The 19,049-nt window shown below is 44.6% G+C and overlaps 1 protein-coding gene across 2 annotated transcripts in view; it reads right to left on the reverse strand.

Moving 5' to 3' along the window:
- The window catches only part of ATP2A3 (ATPase sarcoplasmic/endoplasmic reticulum Ca2+ transporting 3), a 137,234-nt gene that overhangs the window by 67,348 nt on the left and 50,837 nt on the right, over positions 1-19,049 (reverse strand). For both annotated transcript variants that reach the window (XM_039507846.1, XM_039507847.1), the window contains exons 2-5: positions 18,041-18,058; positions 16,257-16,339; positions 6,462-6,566; positions 5,452-5,590 (exon numbers count right to left, since the gene is read on the reverse strand). In XM_039507846.1, coding sequence (XP_039363780.1) covers positions 5,452-5,590; positions 6,462-6,566; positions 16,257-16,339; positions 18,041-18,058 — 345 coding nt within the window. The remainder of the gene's footprint in view (positions 1-5,451; positions 5,591-6,461; positions 6,567-16,256; positions 16,340-18,040; positions 18,059-19,049) is intronic.

The following is a 19,049-nucleotide window of genomic DNA, read 5'->3' on the forward strand; positions in this document are numbered from 1 at the left end:
GAAGAGCTGAGGCCAGCTTTAAGAAATCTGCTACGAAGGCAAACCAAAATGCCATACTTAATGCTATTTAAACTGTTCTTCATTTTACCAACCAGGCAATGATTTTAATGGACCCAAACCCTTCACTAAGCTACTTCACCCCTTTCTCAGGTTGCAATTTGCTCTCTCTTATGCTCCTGATCAGCTAACTCTGGCCAGTGAGTGGTGGAGGCAGAGTCCAGGCTCCTCCCATTTCCCCACCCACAGGGCTGCAGAACAGGGAGTTTCTGGCGCATTGCCCCTGCTCTACCTGCAAAAAGGGAAATCAGGGGGTGCTGACCTCCTCCCCATTCCCCCATGGGCCAAGGAAGGGCTGCGACAACGGCTCACCATGATGAGCTGATAGTTACAGTTTAATGTTCCACAATCATGGCAAAAATGAGAGAGAGAGAGCGCGCACGAGCGCTCATTCTAAGCTATCAAAGCATTGTTTTCCATTTTAAAATTGACAGTCGTTCCATCATCAATTTGGGGTTTTCCCCCCTTGGTAGATCCCAAGCTTTGAAAAAACAACAACAAATATTTTAAAAAATGAAGTCGATTAATTACACACTGTTTGCATTAATCTCAGTCTTCCAACCTCCCACCCATCTGTCCTCCATACATTACACCCAACCTCTCTCTTTCTCACACACACACACACGGTTACTCACTCAGAGACAGAACCACCACACACACACACAGTTACTCACTCAGGGATAGAATCACCTCATTAACAGGGCATGCAGATGCCTGGAAAACTTAGCCAAAGCCAATGGAATTCACTACTGCAGGAGATCAGAGCATTAAATATGGTGGCATGGATTAGGCTCAAAAGCAGAATGCACCGTTTTACTTGCTAAATTGGGGTAATCAAATATCACCTTTCAGGGCATCAGCTGATTGTAAAAGGGGTCAAGAGGGAATCTCTCTCTCACACATACCATTCCCCCTTCCCCCATATCATAGCACAGCATTGAATAACTGGTCAGGTAACTATGGTTTTCACTTTCCCCTCCTTAACCATCATATAGATGTCACTGCCAATGGAAAAAATGTTGGAGTTTGGTCCTAGGTAGCATATACATATGTTCCCTTTTAGATGTGCAAATATGTCAGCTACCAGAGTTTAAGGGTGTGTGTCATTTTACATAGCAGTGTCAATCATGCCCCCTCAGGCCCTAAAGTTATCTGAGCTGGTGCTCATGCTGGATTCACACACCCTTGTATTTGCAATCTGACAGTGTACTTGCTAGGTATTATAATTTGCTAAGTCTGTCTCAGTTAAATCATGAATCCCCAGACAACGGCTCAGCTGTTTCTCCACTACTTTTGTTTTAATTACACCATCAACATCAAACAAAAAAATTTAAAAAATCAGCTGCTCATATGCATGCAATAATTCGGGGGACAGGGAGGCTGGAGGAGGCATCATGATGGTGTTTAACTAACTGCCCTACATAGTTAGATGGGGAGGGAGTTGCTAGCAGGTTGAAAGGCTGGTGAAAGGCAGGCAGGCACAGGGAGTTTAGGGCAGTGATAAAACAATAATCTGTATTGCAGTAGCAGCTACAAGGTCCCAGTTCGGGATCAGGACGCCATTGTGCCAGGCACGTAAACAAGCATAATACAAAAGATCTCCTTGTCCAAAGAGTTGATAGTCCAATGGACCCTGATTTAATTTATCTTTGTTGTTTATTTCAAGTTCTCTTTCTGAAATTCTTGTTCAAGAAAAAGCAGCTTAATTCTTTTTATTCCAGCGAAGGGATGGGTCTGTGCTCCTCCTGGGGGGAAAGGAGGAGACAGACAAGAGACAGGGCCCAAGCTGAGCAGCTGCCCACTTTCAGCACCAAGTACTTTAATGACTTCTGACTGCTCGAGTCAGCATTCTCCTAAAATCCCACAGAGACAGCCAGACCACACGGCTCGAGAGCCTAACGGGGCAGGCCTGGCCGAGACATTTTCCCCTGGTGGAAAAATCCTTGAGCTGTTTGGCCTGCGACAGCTGCATTTTACAATTTGTTCTTTTCAAGGAAGACACGAGCCTCCCTTTTCCAGAGAGCATCTTGGCCAGCCAATCCCCATGGGCTCACTTTGCCCACACAGAGAAGGAGCTTTGTGGAGCTGAAAAACTGCCCTGACCTGTTTTTCCCAAAGGACCGTCCCAGAAAACCAGATTGGATGAGCGGAGCCTAGAATGAGGAACCCTTTACCCATTGCACATGTCCCTGATGCCCTGTTCTCTCCCACCCACACAGAGAATACAGAGGAGACCACCCGAACACCATCTAGACAACAATCTAGGTCTTCAGACCTAGCAGAATCAGACATCACCTTACATGTGACCAAATCGGAGTTCTTTATTCACACACAGTTCAAAGACAGTTTGTGCTAACCTCAGGCCAGAGCCCCAGCTGGCGTTCATCGATGTAGCTGCACTCTGGAGTTATGCCAATTTACACCAGCTGAGGGGCTGGCCCGTGATCATCTCCTTTATCCTCTGTGCATTATTTTTAGATGTATCTATCTTCCCGATGAAGAACAACAGGAAGACTTAAAGAATTGGATTAGTGCACAAGGAACCGCAGCATTTTTCCACTAGCAAGTCCACAAAGTTGAGAAGAGCAGATGAATCTGAGGGCTTTGGAGGCTTACAGTGGGTTTAAAAAAAATTTTTGCTGGCTAATTGAAATGTGCCATTTTGGGGAGGGGTGTGGTTTAGCAAACCCTGAACTTTAATCAATATAAAGAATACCATAGCGAGCCTGAAGAACAAATGCTTTTTATTTAATCCTCCAACAGAGCCTTCAATATTAAAAGGTAAAGAACACAATCCTACAATGAGTCCTGTAGGACTAGATTCTGGCCGGCTCTGCTCAGAGGAGTAGGGGACAGGAAGGATTAAAGGACTGGACCGAGACCCAAAAAACCTGGGTTGTATTCCTGCCTCTGCCACATACTGGCTGTGTGACCTTTGGGTCTCTCTGTGCCTCAGTTTCTGCATCCATAGAATGGGGATAGTACAAGGGACACAGTGAGGATGAACTCACTGATCTTTGTGATGCCCCTGAAAGTCAATAAATATATAGCTTGCGCAATGCAGTTGGAATATAGCTACAAATAAGAGGAGGGACAGGAGGATAAGCCATAGGATGAAGTACACGAATGCAGATCCAAAAGCACAAGTTTTCCCAGTGCTCGCAAGCCAACGCTTTCCCCTCAGCCTCTCTCGCCCCTGCACTACTTGTCTTCCATGAATAACAAACCAAAATTACCAAGGATTCCAGCCCACACAGACGGAACAAATAATATTTCCCAAGACATTAAAAACCCAGCTCATGTAAATGTTACACTTGCATTGTCTGCACATTTGTAAGAAGGTACTGAGAGGTGCTGTGGGCTGGTCTTTCCTCTCAGTGTTGTGGGGCGGCAGGTGTGAAGATAAGAACAGCTATACTGGGTCAGACCAAAGGTCCATCTAGCCCAGTAGCCTGTCTTCTGACAGTGGCCAATGCCAGGTGTCCCAGAGGGAATGAACAGAACAGGTAATCAAGTGATCCATCCCCTGTCACCCATTCCCAGCTTCTGGCAAACAGAGGCTAGGGACACCATCCCTGCCCAACCTGGCTAATAGCCACTGATGGACCTATCCTCCAGGAACATATCTAGTTCTTTTTTGAACCCTGTTTTAGTCTTGGCCTTCACAACATCCACTGGCAAAGAGTTCCACAGGTTGACTGTATTGTGTGGAAAAAATACTTCCTTTTATTTGTTTTAAATCTGTTGCCTATTAATTTCATTCGGTGACCCCTAGTTCTTGTGTTATGAGAAGGAATAAATAACACTTCCTTATTTACTTTCTCCACACCAGCCTGGATTTTTAGATCTCTATCATATCCCCCCTTCATCATCTCTTTTCCAAGCTGAAAAGTACCAGTCTTATTAATCTCTCCTCATATGGAAGCTGTTTCATACTCCTAATAATTTCTGTTGCCCTTCTCTGTACCTTTTCCAATTCCAATGCATCTTTTTTGAGATGGGGCGACCACATCTGCACGCAGTATTCAAGATGTGGGTGTACCATGGATTTATATAGAGGCAATATGATATTTTCTGTCTTACTATCTAACCCTTTCTTAATGGTTCCCAACATGCTGTCTGCTTTTTGAACTGCTGCTGCACGTTGAGTGGTTGTTTTCAGAGAACTATCCACAATGATGCCAAGATCTCTTTCTTGAGTGGTAACAGCTAATTTAGACCCCATAATTTTATATGTATAGTTGGGATTATGTTTTCCAATGTGCATTACTTTGCATTTATCAACATTGAATTTCATCTGCCATTTTGTTGCCCAGTCACACAGTTTTGTGAGAGCCCTTTGTAACTCTTCACAGTTTTCCTGGAACTTAACTATCTTGAGTAGTTTTGTATCATCTGCAAATTTTGCCACCTCACTGTTTACCCCTTTTTCCAGATCATTTCTGAATATGTTGAATAGGACTGGGCCCAGTACAGACCCCTGGGGGACACCATTTACCCCTCTCCATTCTGAGAGGTGACCATTTATTCCTACCCTTTGTTTCCTATCTTTTAACCAGTTACCAATCCACGAGAGGAGCTTCCCTCTTACCCCAGGACAGCTTATGTTCTTTTGGATACGGGACTGGGAGTCAAGATACTTGGGTTCCACATTCCCTGACTTTGGACAAGTCACTTCACCTCTCTGTGTCCGGTTTCCCAATTGTAAAACAAGGATAACGATACTCATCTTCCCTTGAACAGAGCTCAGGGATCTAAAATCTAAGCATTATTACTCCAGATGTGGCCTCCCCAGAGCCACATGGAGAACAACTCTCACACCTTTGCTTCCTGGTGCAATGCCTCTGGGTCTGCAGCCTAAAGTCCTACTAGCACCTTTTGGTGCCACATACCACTGCAAGCCCATGTCCACTATCACTCAGAGGTCTCTTCTTCATCTCTCCGTCCCAATCTTAGCATGCTTTGAATTTAGACAGACATGCAAAAATAAAAGCACACGAGGGCTTCATTTTCCACCCCAAGATGGCTACTGTTATCCCACAACCCTTAAGAGAGACCATTTACTTTCATGGAAAGCCATGCAGACCAAAGCCTAACTTACTTTAGACGAGCGGAGTCGGCACAGTGCTGGATATTCCGTTTAAGCCGGCACACAATGCGGGAGCAGTTCCTGTCTCAGCTCACTATTCTGTGACAGGGCTGCTTCAAACACAAGTTGCTCAAAACTAAAGAACCAGGGTGATGGTTGAGTTTCGCTACATTTTCAGTTCAGTTCTAAACTAACTCAGGGTGGGGGTTAGTTTAGAACGAACCCATAGCCCAGCAGGATGTTTTCATACCTATGCATACAGCCAAGGAGATGGGGGCGGGGGGAGAGAGAGATCATTGGCATACCTGCCACTTCCACAATATCCCCAGGAACAATATCTCGAGCCCGGATCCTCTGGACTCCGTTCCTGTCGGCACGGATCACTTTTCCCATTTCTGGCTCGTATTCCTTTAAGGCTTCGATAGCACTCTCCGCATTTCTCTCCTGTAAACACAGCGTGCAGCACAGCTTCAGGCAGTTGTACCGTGTAGATGGGGGGGGAGAGGAGCAGCTGTTGATAATCAGCCCTTCCCCTATTCAGCTGCCTAGACAGAGCTTTGAACTAGTTGTGTGAACAAGGGACTGGGAGCCAGGAACTCTTGAATTCTAATCTTGGCTTTGAAGTTGATTTGTCTTGTGGTATTGGGCAGGTCATTTAACCTTGCTATGCCTCCTTGTCCCCATGGCTAAAGGGAAACATGTTTACCTACGTCAAACGGGGCGGGGTAGTGAATGGCTTCAAAGCAGTATATGAAGTACTACATTTTGTGATGAGTCTTAGATGTGCCAGAGGCAAAGGGGCATGGAACCATCTGAGAGGAACTGGTAGAGTTGTTAATGGTTAGAACAATGGAGTCTCAGGATTTCTGATTTCTAGACTGAACTCTGCTATGGACTCACTCTGAGCCCATAGGAAAAAGTCATTGAACCCAGGCTTGCCTCAGTTTCCCTGTGATGTAGGGGTTAATGCTTGCCTAGAGCAACTACAGTCGAGGACCTTAGTGAGCGAGTGTTTGGAAAACGCTTTGAGGTTCTTGCATGGGAAGCGTTCTGAACATACAAAGGAGCATTAGTATTTTGGAACTTGGCTAGCTCGAAACAGAGTAAATTGGATTGTAGGGAGCTCGAGTTAACGCTGCAGTGCAAACCTAGCACATGGTTCCAACTCATGAGCTTCCGTTTGTGCAGGTAAATAGCCAGGGCTTCATTCATGCAGGTTGTACAGTTCCAGGTGCCTGGCCAATAGTTTCACTGCCCCCAAACAAACCTCAGTACTTGTAGGAATTAAAGAAGGGAGACAAAAGTGGTTACGTACCTGCCACACCCCCACAACAGCATTGGCTAGGAGAATCAGCATGATGACAACTGGCTCTACAAATGCAGTAGTAATCTCTTCACCTTCTTCAAACCAGGCCAGGATCTGCAGGGTGGCAAGACACAGTGTAACTAGGAACTGCTAGCTGGTTAGGGCATCACTCACACCACTGAAGCCAGAGGCAGTCCTTTCTTTGCCTTCTCTGGCCTTTGGATCAGGCCCTTCATCATGGGTGTGAATGCAATTAGTGTTAGATGCCTTGGTTCAGCAAGGTATCTGAGCATGTGCTTCGACTGAAAATACACGATTGCTTGCACTGCAGTCAATGTAATGGGACCACTCAGGTGCTTAAAAAGTTAAGCTCCTGCCAAAGTAGCTTGCTGAACTGGATTAGTGTTTTACAGCCCTGAGGCACCCAGAGCTATGAATCAGATGACCAGGTGAGAAAAGCACAAGTGCTGGTGTGAAAAAAAATCTCTCATGCCCATATTTTCACTCCCTTGAGCTGCTTGTCAAAGCATTTGTATGCCAAGATCACAACACTGCCACAACAATATTATAAAGCATTCAAATGTCAGCTCATTCAAAGGCGTGTATGTATCAGAGGTTCCCACTCCCATGTTGATCTTTCGGGAGGGACATCTGCAATTCCTCCTATTAGAAACCAGTCCCACCTAGAACTGCTGAAGGACAATTAAAAGGCAAACTGGTTTTCTTGCCAGCAGTCCTGAGGTGCAAAGTCAGGCTTAAAACACAGCTGCCCAGGATTTGATCGACTGTTGTGTGGCGTGATAACAGGTCATTTTCACGAGGCAATTACCAGCTGATACGGAATGCCATTATTACAAAGTGACAAAGCAGAGAGGGTGGGAGATGGTCGGAGATTTGTCAGATGGTCGCTTATTCAAGTGGACTGGAAACCAGTTTGTTAGCTCACCAGCTCATGAATGGCTCACGTTATGCTTCACTGACCTATGTTTGGGCTTGGAAGGGTTATTTTCAATGAATTCCAGCAGATCTGTTTATTTCCTCCCTAGATTCTCTCTTTATCCACTTAAGGTTTTGCATTAGCAGAAAATAAGATAAAGGCACTAAAAGCTTCTTATTCAAAATGTTATGACGGTGCAAGTCAGGATTCAGAAATAGCAGCATATCAAAGTTTGATTTTACATGAGATTTCTCACATGAGAAAAACAGAACTGACAACAACAGTGTGCACCATGGGCTTGGTCCAGAGCCCACTGAAGTTGATGGCAAGACTCCTTTTAACTTCAGCCTGAGCCAGGGTTGCGTAAGTCATCAAGTATTTACCAAGTACAACATAATACATTTTTCTACATTTCCCTCTCTGTATTCTTGATTAGCAGCTATGGAACTTCCCCCCCACACACACACACACACACTTTGGGTTTTGAAGAGAGAGAAATCAAGGAACCTTGATATGTACTGATTAAAATCTGTTCCTTCCACATCTATGCATAACCTGCCCCCTCTCCCCGTCTCAGCCAGTAAATAACTCTGGTGCATGACTGGGCTCTGCTGTTATGTTCAAAGCAGCAAACCAATTCACGAGGTAGCTGGGGATGTAAGGCAACTGTCCACTATGGAAAGTGGAGCTGTATATGTAGCATGGTCCCCATACTCCTCGGAGCGGAGAATCTAGTGAAGGGAGTCAGGTGAGTTCCATCAGAGAGTGGGAGAGAATAGGCATGGCACTTAAAATCAGTCAGAGGCAGTTTAGGAGTCAGAACACGAGTTCACAGCTTGCTGACCGAGACAGTACATCCAGATGTGTAATCATTTGTGTTTAACTAAACAAATGCCTGAGAATCAAGCACCTCTGAGAGCAGAGAGACACTGAATTAGTGATTATACCTCAAGGAAGTAGCTGTGACATCTTAGGCTGTGGCTACACTTAGCAGTTCAAAGCGCTGCCGCGCTAGCGCTGCCGCAGCAGCGCTTTGAAGCGCTAAGTGTAGTCAAAGCGCCAGCACTGGGAGAGAGCTCTCCCAGCGCTGTCCGTACTCCACCTCCCTGTGGGGAATAACGGACAGCGCTGGGAGCCGCGCTCCCAGCGCTGGGGCTTTGACCACACTGGCGCTTTGCAGCGCCACAATTTGCAGCGCTGGAGAGGGTGTGTTTTCACACCCTGCTGCAGCGCTGCAAATTTGCAAGTGTAGCCAAGCCCTTAGTTATGTTTACAGAGTTCCCCTTCCAGTTACATCAGCCTCTCTCTCTCTCTCTCTCACACACACACACACCCTCATTGTCTTGATTTTACAAAAGCCCGGAGTTTAGCTGACTGAAGCAAGGAAGATGAGGGCCAAAGCTGAAAGTCCAACTAAAATCCCCAGCACTGCATGCAGGTTTCACAGAAACTCTGTCACTCAGAATCCCAAACGTCAGGATTGGTTTTCAAGTACTGCACCTGCCGATTACCAGCTGGATGTGGTCACTGGCATGTGCACTTGCTGCCATCACATAGGCAGTCACAGGTACAAATTAGACACGCAAATGGACACGCACTTTTGTGCGAACAATCCTTCTCAAAGTCAGGTCCTGAGACCCTATGACTGCTTTAGCTTTTCAGACATGCCACCTGGAGTCTTTACAGGAAAGTCCCTTATTCAGCAGCAAAACCAAATAGGTGCAACAGAGCATGATACAGTTGCCTAACCTGCACATCATTCTCTTAACGCAGGCCCTAAATTGTCGTTTTCTGCATTCAAAGAAAGAACCACCATAAAAGAAAAAACAAAAACACACCAAGGTCAATCACAAGAGCAGGTTTTCTAAAGCTCAGTTGTACCGAATCTAAATGTGGAGGCAAATCTGGCCTGACAACATGCCTTAAAGAGATAGCCACGTGTATTTTTCCACAGGGAAGAAGATATTATCCAGAGAGCATCTAAAAGGTCTGTGATATTAGACATTTCTAGTGCGGCCAACACTGTAGTTTCTAGGCACCACTGAAAGTATGTGACATCAGTGACACAGTACAGTACCAGGGCACCACTAATATGTTGAGAATCACTGCTATAGTTTCTAAGGCTATGTCTAACTGGCAATTGAACGACAGAACTTTTGTCTTTCAGAGGTGTTAGAACTCCCCCCATCCCTGAACGACAAAAGTTTTGCCGCGACAAGTGCCAGCGTGAACAGCACTTTGTCAGCAGGAGCGCTGTCCTGCCGACAACGCAAACAACCACTCATTGGGGTAGACGTTTTTTGTCAGCAGGAGAGCTGACAAACAGCAGCTACACTGCGCGCGGCACGGCAGTGGTGACACATCCATGTCGCTAAAAGCTGCGTAGTGTAGACACAGCCTAAGTGAGTCAGCAAGAGGGCCAGCATTCAGATTACTCTGTGTTGTATAGACCAACTGCTATACTAATGTATGGACTTTGTGCTGATTCACTATATATTTGTTCAGAACAACAACAGATGTGGGAGAGGTCACTAGGAGGACGGTTACACATTAGTAAAGTTTCAGGATGTGTAAACTGCCAGGGCGAGTTTGCATACATGCCTCAGTTACAGAGTACACTTTGCATCTGGCAAGAGGAGTTGCAAATGAATCAACATTCCACCTCGGCAAATAAACACAGGCTTTTAAGCTTTCCATTGATAATTACATACAGTGGCGGGCGGGGGGAGCGAATGGAGAGAGAAGAGACTCCTATTAAAGATCTACCAGTATTGCTGAGAGGAAAGGTGATAGGTAGAGTTAACAACCAACCAACTCTAAATCCTTCTCCCAAAACTCAAACCCAAACCAAATCCACCCAGCGCTCCCATTTTTCATTTCTGTGCCAAAATTGCCCACACAAGCTGTTATGGGGGTGTTTCCAAGCTGTCCAGGAAGTACTAGCAATCTCACCGAAAAACCTGTTGTCATAAGGCTGCCATCTCAATTTTGAACAAACAACATTTTGCACATTTCCAGTGCCCTGCAGCACTTCACAGTACCCTCACAGGAGGAGGAAAATTGCAGCAAAGAAGTGAAGCGACTTCCCAAGATCTCTCAGCAAGTCAGAGCAGAACCAGGAACAGTACCCGGGAGTTCTGAGTTCTTGTGCCCTGATCTAAATGCTAAACCATGTAATCTGCTTGCATGCCCAAACAAGCTTGGGTGAGGTCAGATAAGCATGCCAAACTTTCAGAGGATCACTTGTAGTGACAGCTGAAACCTCAACTTGAAAGGCACATGGCCCCACCATAGCTATGTCATTAAAGAAAATCTGTCATGATCCATAGACATGAAGCTACATTGTGGGTGCCCAGAATCAGTCTAAAATTTCTTTTCTCTAGCAGCAAGACGTTTCCTCATCTCTAAGGTGGAGATGATCTACAGAGCGATCTTTCTAAAGTGATTTGGGATCTATGGATGAATAAGTATTCCATAATAGCTAAGAATAACGAAAGCCATTCATACGTCCACTAGAATCTACAATTCCACACTGAAATCCTCAAAAATACGCACCATATTAAGGTGTAGAGCAATTAAATTCTACATTTTGGTATTGGTGTCAAGTCAGTGACACCCTACCTTTTGGGGAGGCACATCGTTTAGTGGATAAGACAGAAGAGAGAGAGACGACCTAGGTTTTAGTCCCAGCTCTGCGACAGGTCACTTCCCTCATCTGTGCCACAGTTTCTCCTCCCACCCTTTGATGTCTTGTCTATACAAGATCTTCAGAACAGGGACCGTCTTACTATGCATTTGTGCCACAATGGGACCCCAATTGGGGTCAAGGCTTCTTGGCTGATATCACAACATTTTCTGCTGTAGAGGTTTAAAGAGAAGATAAATTTATACATTCCAAGTAGCATTAGACTCAACCATGCAATTAAATCCCTTTCCTAATAGGACAGAATTCACAACAGTGAGAAGGTGGAGTTTGCTTCAATATCTCAAACTCTCATTCACTCATGACTTTGGCATCAATAGGCTCTTTAAACAGAACAGGCTCGACTAAGCTAACAGCAGGTGTAAGAGCAACTCCTACACACGATGGCATAATGCTGAAATTCCAACTCAAGAATCTAGCTGGAGAAAAATAATGTAAAACGCTGGATTTTTAATTAAAGATGTAATGCCTCTGACTAGCATTGAAGTGGCTTTGAGACACCCAGACATTAAACTGTCAAGAGTGGCTTTATTTCAAAGCAAGAGGGTCCAAACGAACAGATTTTGTAAACAATTTCAGGACTCCTCCTTCCTTGATACAGGCAGACGCATGGATTCGGTCCTTGCTGTTTAGATCGGAATGTTGATTAATATGTGGAATTTTAAAATAAAGCTTCACTTATATAAGAAGTTCCCTGTCTCACCTCCAATGACCCACACAACCTGTGAACAGACAGAGCTCCCACATCATCACGCCACCGGGGATTGTTTAAAAATAAGCCTCACCCTCTTTCTTGCACTCTGCCTGTGTTCTCTGCGGCAAGGCTGTAGTTGCCAACATAAAAAAGGGCATTTTCTCAGCCAGGCTTCACATCCGCCACTCAAGCCTTTTATGTACCAGAGCTGGAGCTCCTCAGGCCCTTCTGATCCAGCTAGTCGGGAGAAACAGTAGACTAGCTCTGCATCTCCCCACAGGGACCCAAAGTCCAGCACCCAATCACTCTGCTCATCTCTTTCCACTATGCCCAAGGTGCATCCCTAACTGTCTTTTTTTGTCTCTCTCCCCTACAAAGCTCCATAATACCTGGAATCCCTGCCCATTCCCCCAGTCCTAAATCCTTTCACCTTCTCTTCCAATAGACAGCTCTTCAAGGAGAAACAGCCCACTTCCACCCCTTCATTCAACTTAAAAAAGAGGCTCACACACAACATCATGAAAATGTCTGTTCACCAAACATCATCATAAATAATAATAATAAATGTTTTTAGATATACAAGTAAAGCTTCAAAGATTTCCCATACTACTACTTTCCTACCCTTCCAAAAATGCAGTCCACTCATCTTTATAGAGTCCTGACACTCTGGAATAGAAGAACGGAACCAGTCATTGAATCTTCTGCTATGCAGAAGATCAGAAACAACCCTCCACTCTTTTTGTCCCATGTACACTTTTCCTGACACTAAGGATGTCTTCACTGCAGAGTTAACTCAGGTGATTGGCATGTAGATCAGGGCATCCAGGCCAGCTTAGCCCAGGTGTGAGCAGTCACACTATAAAGCCACATTTAGTGAGGCCACAGTGGCTCTGTACTTCCCCCAAGTGTCACGAGGACTTCTGGGGGTACATCCTTTGGTTCTTAGCACTTCAGTAAGCAGAGCCTCAATATGATTCTTTCCTAATGAATTGTGGGAGAACTCACTTCTGGGCATACGGGGGAACTGTGAGAAGGCACTGAAGGGCCATCACCACTCAACTGGTTTAGCCTGTCTCCCCACTGGTTACCAGCCAGAGTGAAAAGCAGCATTCAGGCTTTAGCCTATAATCCAGGATAGCCAGCTAGCCCAGGCTGAAAGCACCACCAAACTCAAGTCAGAAGTTTTTGTGTGGGACAGAAGCTTGGTTAGGGACAATCACCAAGTAAGAGCCCAGGTTAACTCTGCAGTGAAGACAGACTCGACGTGGCTCATTGTACTCATTCTAGATAAAACGGTTTTCACGCAACTCACAAGGGAAGTTGAATTTAGTTTCTTACCCAAGTCTTGCAGCAGAACACCACCTACTAAGCAACACCTGGGCTCAATGGGAGATGTTAAATACAATCTTATGATCTTTTCATGCAGTAACTTAGAACTTTTAGCAAGAAATAAGGGGAAAATCTGTGTAGGCGACAGGATTATAGGCACTTTCTGTCTTAGCCTTGGAGTCTGCACACAAGGCTAATGGTCTGCAAAAGGAAGTTTTAATGGACAAGAGACCATTAAAAGATAACAATGAAGAGAAAAAAGTTGAGACTCAGTGGTTCAAAACTGAGATTGCCCAAACGACTTCAAGGGCAGGCTGCTCAGGCCCCAAATCAGCAAAGCACTTTAGCACACACTTACAGTGACAATATGCTTAAATGCATTGCTAAACTGGGACTTTAGAGAATGCAGAACCTCTGCAGCTGTCACAAAAAACTACCACATCTATTCATGTCATGTGTGTCTCTTTGCATATTAACCTTCCTTTGGTTGCAGCTTTGCCTACTACTTTAAACACACATCCTGTCCTCCTTTACTGCTTGCACTGTTACAGACTAGGGACCAAATGGCTAGGAAGCAGTTCTGCAGAAAAGGACCTAGGGGTTACAGTGGACGAGAAGCTGGATATGAGTCAACAGTGTGCCCTTGCTGCCAAGAAGGGTAATAGCATTTTGGGCTGTATAAGTAGGGGCATTGCCAGCAGATCGAGGGATGTGATCATTCCCCTCTATTCAACATTGGTGAGGCCTCATCTGGAGTATTGTGTCCAGTTTTGGGCCCCACACTACAAGAAGGATGTGGATTAATTGGAAAGAGTCCAGCGGAGGGCAACAAAAATGATTAGGGGGCTGGAGCACATGACTTATGAGGAGAGGCTGAGGGAACTGGGATTGTTTAGTCTGCAGAAGAGAAGAATGAGGGGGGATTTGATAGCTGCTTCCAAAGAGGATGGAGCTCGGCTGTTCTCAGTGGTAGAAGATGACAGAACAAGGAGCAATGGTCTCAAGTTGCAGTGGGGGAGGTTTAGGTTGGATATTAGGAAAAACTTTTTCACTCAGAGAGTGGTGAAACACTGGAATGGGTTACCTAGGGAGATGGTGGAATCTCCTTCCTTAGAGGTTTTTAAGGTCAGGCTTGACAAAGCCCTGGCTGAGATGATTTAGTTGGGAATTGGTCCTGCTTTGAGCAGGGGGTTGGACTAGATGACCTCCTGAGGTCCCTTCCAACCCTGATATTCTATGATTCTACTCTTGTTCAATACCTATTCAGAAACATGCCGGTACATTAATTCTACAGTCACGTGGTTAAATAAATGTACTGATTTGCCTGCCATTCTCACTCATCAGAGCAGCTGATAATCTTGGATCTGTCAATTTCCAGCGGGGGGAGAGGGGGAGGGACAACAGGAGGAGGACAGGACAAGCTTAACTTAAGTGCTGAGCAACTCAAAATACTTTCTGCTGTGGCTCCTCCAGCACATGGATTTTAACACTCCTGTTAAAATTCCTACTGATTATAGATCTTTTGTGCTGTAGTCACACTTTATAATGGTATTTCCTGAACTGCATGCAGTTGAGATTGTCGACTCTTTGGGTTGGCACGGTATTTTATTTTGCTTGTACAGCATCTAGCACAACGCGATCTCAAATTCAACTGGGGCTGACTGGATCACAGTGTACAAATACCCACATGGGGAACAGAAATTTGATAACACAGGGCTCTTCAATCTAGCAGACAAAAGTAGAACGAGATCCAATGGGTGCAAGTTGACGCTAGATACATTCAAGCTAAAAATAAGGCACAATTTTTTAACAGTGAGGATAAATAACCACTGGAACGACTTACCAAAGATTGTGGTGGATTCTCCATCACTGGACATTTTAAAATCAAGAGAGTGTGTTTTTCTAAAAGATATTCTTGAGTCCAACCACAGCTATCAGGACTTGAAGCAGGAATTATTTCAGGGAAGTTTATGAAGGAGGCCAGACCAGATGATCACAGTAGTCTGTTCTGGCCTTAAAATGAATGTCTCTATCAAGATGAAGCGCTTTATCCAAGATTAGACAGCAGGTCAGTGGTTGAGCTGGATATATATAGCCCGTGTCTCCTGACTCCCAGTGCAGTGCCTTGTCCTCTAGACTGCACTGTCTCCCACTACATCACAGTACTTTCCTATTCTACAGGAACTAGCTAGAGAGCTGCAAGTACAGTAGACTGCGATACCACGCTAAATGAATGAGCTCGCAGTCTTCTAACTGGGAAGTTATCGAATTAGTTTGGAAGGAACTTATTACCGTACACTGTGAAACATATGCAGCTAAACAGCTGTGACTTTTTAGAAGTCTGACATGAATTTTCAGCATGAATTATCTGGATCAAAGGTTTAAATTTGCCAAATCATCACTAAAAACTCAATGAGACAACCTGGTAATGGCCAAGTTTCAAGGTACATAGACGCTGTAGAGTTTCTAATTTGGTGGATATTATTGGGATTGGCTTTGAACATATAACATGTGGCTCAGTTAGTGGCATCTATACCCCTGAGGTCTTTCTGCCCATTTCTAATAGAATTCAGTGTGAAATTTAAAGAACCCAGGAAATTTTGGGATAACATAAGTGGCTTGATCAATATTCCCTAATATCAAAGCTGTGTGCAAGCTATTGTCAGTTATCTGCACAGTCGCTGCACTACTGGTATAACTGTTTTGTAAAGCACCTAGAGTCACTTAGCATCCCACATACCTGTTCTGATTAAAGTGCTATACTCTGTCTAGACATACATTTTATCCCCTAAACTATGGTGGTTTGGCACAGCAGACTTATATTGGGGTAGGAATCCTCTGCCCCGTAGCCAACGGAGTCACATGTCTGCTGATGCAGCAGATCTTGCTGCTGGTGGTCCTTTGGTTCCAAAGAGAGTGCCTGACAGTCCTACCCCATACCTCCTTTCAGTGTACTTCTCACTCACCCGCACAGACTTCCCCCAAGTCCCGTTTCCCTGATGCAGCATCAGTTCCACTACAGTCAGGACCTTTGCAAGTGCATAGAGTGGGCATCAACCGCTATCTTTGCTTTTAGAGCACAGACTGGTATTTGTTTATTTGGGAGCATCACACACAGAGAGAGGAGACAAGGATACTTACAAATGACACAACAGCAGCCAAGAGAAGAATGCGCACAAGGAGATCTTCAAACTGCTCCAGCACCAGCTCCCAGAGTGACTTTCCTAGCAAAACAAAACATGGAAGCACCATAAGCACTACACAGGTGCTGAAAATGAACTTGGGAGAGCTCAAACTACTACACCTGCTTGGGTGGAAATTTGCTGTGCTCTGCTTTGAGGTTGGACATACTTGAGTTAGAATTACTGGCATTACTAACTGTGGGCTTGACTGAAGAAAGCATCCCTATTCAGGGCCGCACTTAAATATGCGCCTACGCCACAGTGAAGTCAATGGGACTGAAACGCAAGCCTAATGTAAAGCATATGCTAAGTGCTGTCCTGAATCAGGACTCTCATCATTGCCAGCTCAGCTCCAAAGGTGAGCATGTGGCAGCCATACTGCTGCCTGACTGGATCATGCTACGCTCCACCAGCATGAATTACAGCCCTTGCCAGGGGCTGAGCGGAAGACAAATGGGGATGGAAGCAGACAGCCAAGAAACAAGGCAGTGTTTCCTGGTGGCGATCACAGATGGCTAGTAGACAGAATGGCCCTGTGCACAGGGATATCACTAAAAACTGATGCACCTGAAGTTTCCTTGGTTTAAAAAAAATGACACACACACACACTTTGAAAAGCCCAAGGTTTTTCTTTCAGTGGAACTGAGGTCCCTGCCTGCCATTGCAGAGCAATGCATTGCTCTAACTTCTGGGGTAACTGAACTCACCTTTCAAGGGACAACATGAAGGATTTTCACAGCCAAAATCTGACCTATCTAATCATCATCAGACATGGACCCTCCTCCAAACTAAGTTTGTTTGCATGTTTTGAACCAAAGAGACTAACATTCAGCCCCATTCCCTTCATTCATGTACTCTTGGAAACTGCACATGCTCGAATTATAGGATGTATAAATGCTGGTTAGTACTGAAGACAACCATTCTTCTTACACTTAAAAGGATCGCACCACCCTGCTTCATAATCCCCAACAAATCAGTGTACAATAGATACCTTTTTATCTGAGAGCCAACAGTCTAGCAGTCAGAGCAGGGAGCTACAATCTAGATCCTCAAAGGTATTTTAGAGTCTAACTCCCATTGAAACCAATGAGAGTTAGGTACAGATCCTTAAAAGTATTTAGGTGCCTAAGTCAGCACTCCTGCATTCTATTTCTGAATGTCTGACTCACAATGTGACACATGGGGAGTCCCTTAAACCTCTTGGGGGTTCAAGTTACTCACCTGCACAATGGGTATAAGCTTATAATCTTTATTCAGTGCTTTGGGAACCACAGGTGACAGGTGCTACGGAAGTGTAAAGTATTATTATTATAGTAGATATGCACTGGTCTAGCGGAGGATGCTTTGTATGTGTAGGAGCCACTTTTTAAACATTTCCATAGAATGATCTTTTACCATAATTTGCTGTACCAGGATCAAGAAGTAAAAAAATTTTCAAAGTCAATTTTTCAGCTCAAGAGTCTAGACAGCGTCACTCAAGACTGTGAAGTCATCTTGCTTTCCCCTCCTAAACCTCATACAGGTAAGTTTTGCCTTTATGTAACGGGGGTTGCTCTTAGGCCTCCAACTCTCTCCACTACAAAATCTTCCCCTGGGCATTGAATCAGGTCCCTTGTGAGCTGCCCAGCAGTCTCCATGGGATTAGCTGACACTAAGCTCCCTCCCAGAATACCTAGAGACATGCTCCAAGAGCGAAGGGGAAGTCAAAAAAAGAAAAAGCAGAGTCAATATAATTCCACCTACCTTCTTCAGCAGGGAGTTCTGCAGATTTCCACCAACATGCCAAGGAACAGACGCGGTAGGAGAGAAAAGAAAAAGAAGAGATATTATTGACCTGGAAACAGACACAAGAATTTAGCATTGGAAACAAACTGGTTGAGTGGTTAGACTAGAAAGCTTTGTGAAAACCACATGTTCTCATGTATACACACACCTCAGGCCCCAAGAACTTTGGAAGGGGTGCAAAAAAGGCATCTACGTACCAAACACAACAGGAGACAGCCTAACAAATCTTAAGGAAGAGAGGTGAGATGTAGGATGCCGTTTGCATGGAGAACAAGATACACTTTAGAGACCAAACTGGAATTCATTTCCTTTTCTATCCCATGATAATCCTTCCCAATAATGTCCACGTTTCTCCTTTGCTCTTCCTAACATTCATTTTAAAGAACAGAACACCAGTCTCCATTTCCCCATTACAGTGCAGCCAGGCGAAGGCAAAGGGGTCAGAGCAGAGGATTGGAATTACTCAGAGGTTACTGAATTTCAATAAAATACACATCTTCTTTCAAACTTGACAACCCTGACAAGAGACTAAACTGCCTAGCCCTCACTTTGCTCATACAGTTCAACCTAAATTATCCAAAACTCCCTGTTATCCAAGAAAGAGTCGCATTCCCTGACAGACTATTAATTATACTAAATAGACCTTCATTTGCCTGAAACCTTGATGGCCTGAAAGACATTTGGAAATCCAGCTTGTACTGAAAACAGTCCCACATCAGAAGAGTTGTCAGTTACAGTACCTCTCACAAGCATTATATTTTAACAGAGTATATGGGCTAACAAACATTTCAGAGATTAATGAAGTATGTAGCTTGTCTGCCTTTGTCTGGAGGTGGAGGAAGGTCAACCGATCAGAAGGGAATTAATTTTATTTATTTATTTCTGTCACTTATAACTTTCCTTCCCAGACTAGCTCTGTGTTTTTCCCTCCTTTGAGTACAAGAGAGAAGATAAAGGTGACATTTTT

Source organism: Mauremys reevesii, linkage group 20, assembly GCF_016161935.1.
Source record: "Mauremys reevesii isolate NIE-2019 linkage group 20, ASM1616193v1, whole genome shotgun sequence".
Lineage (NCBI taxonomy): Eukaryota > Metazoa > Chordata > Testudines > Geoemydidae > Mauremys > Mauremys reevesii.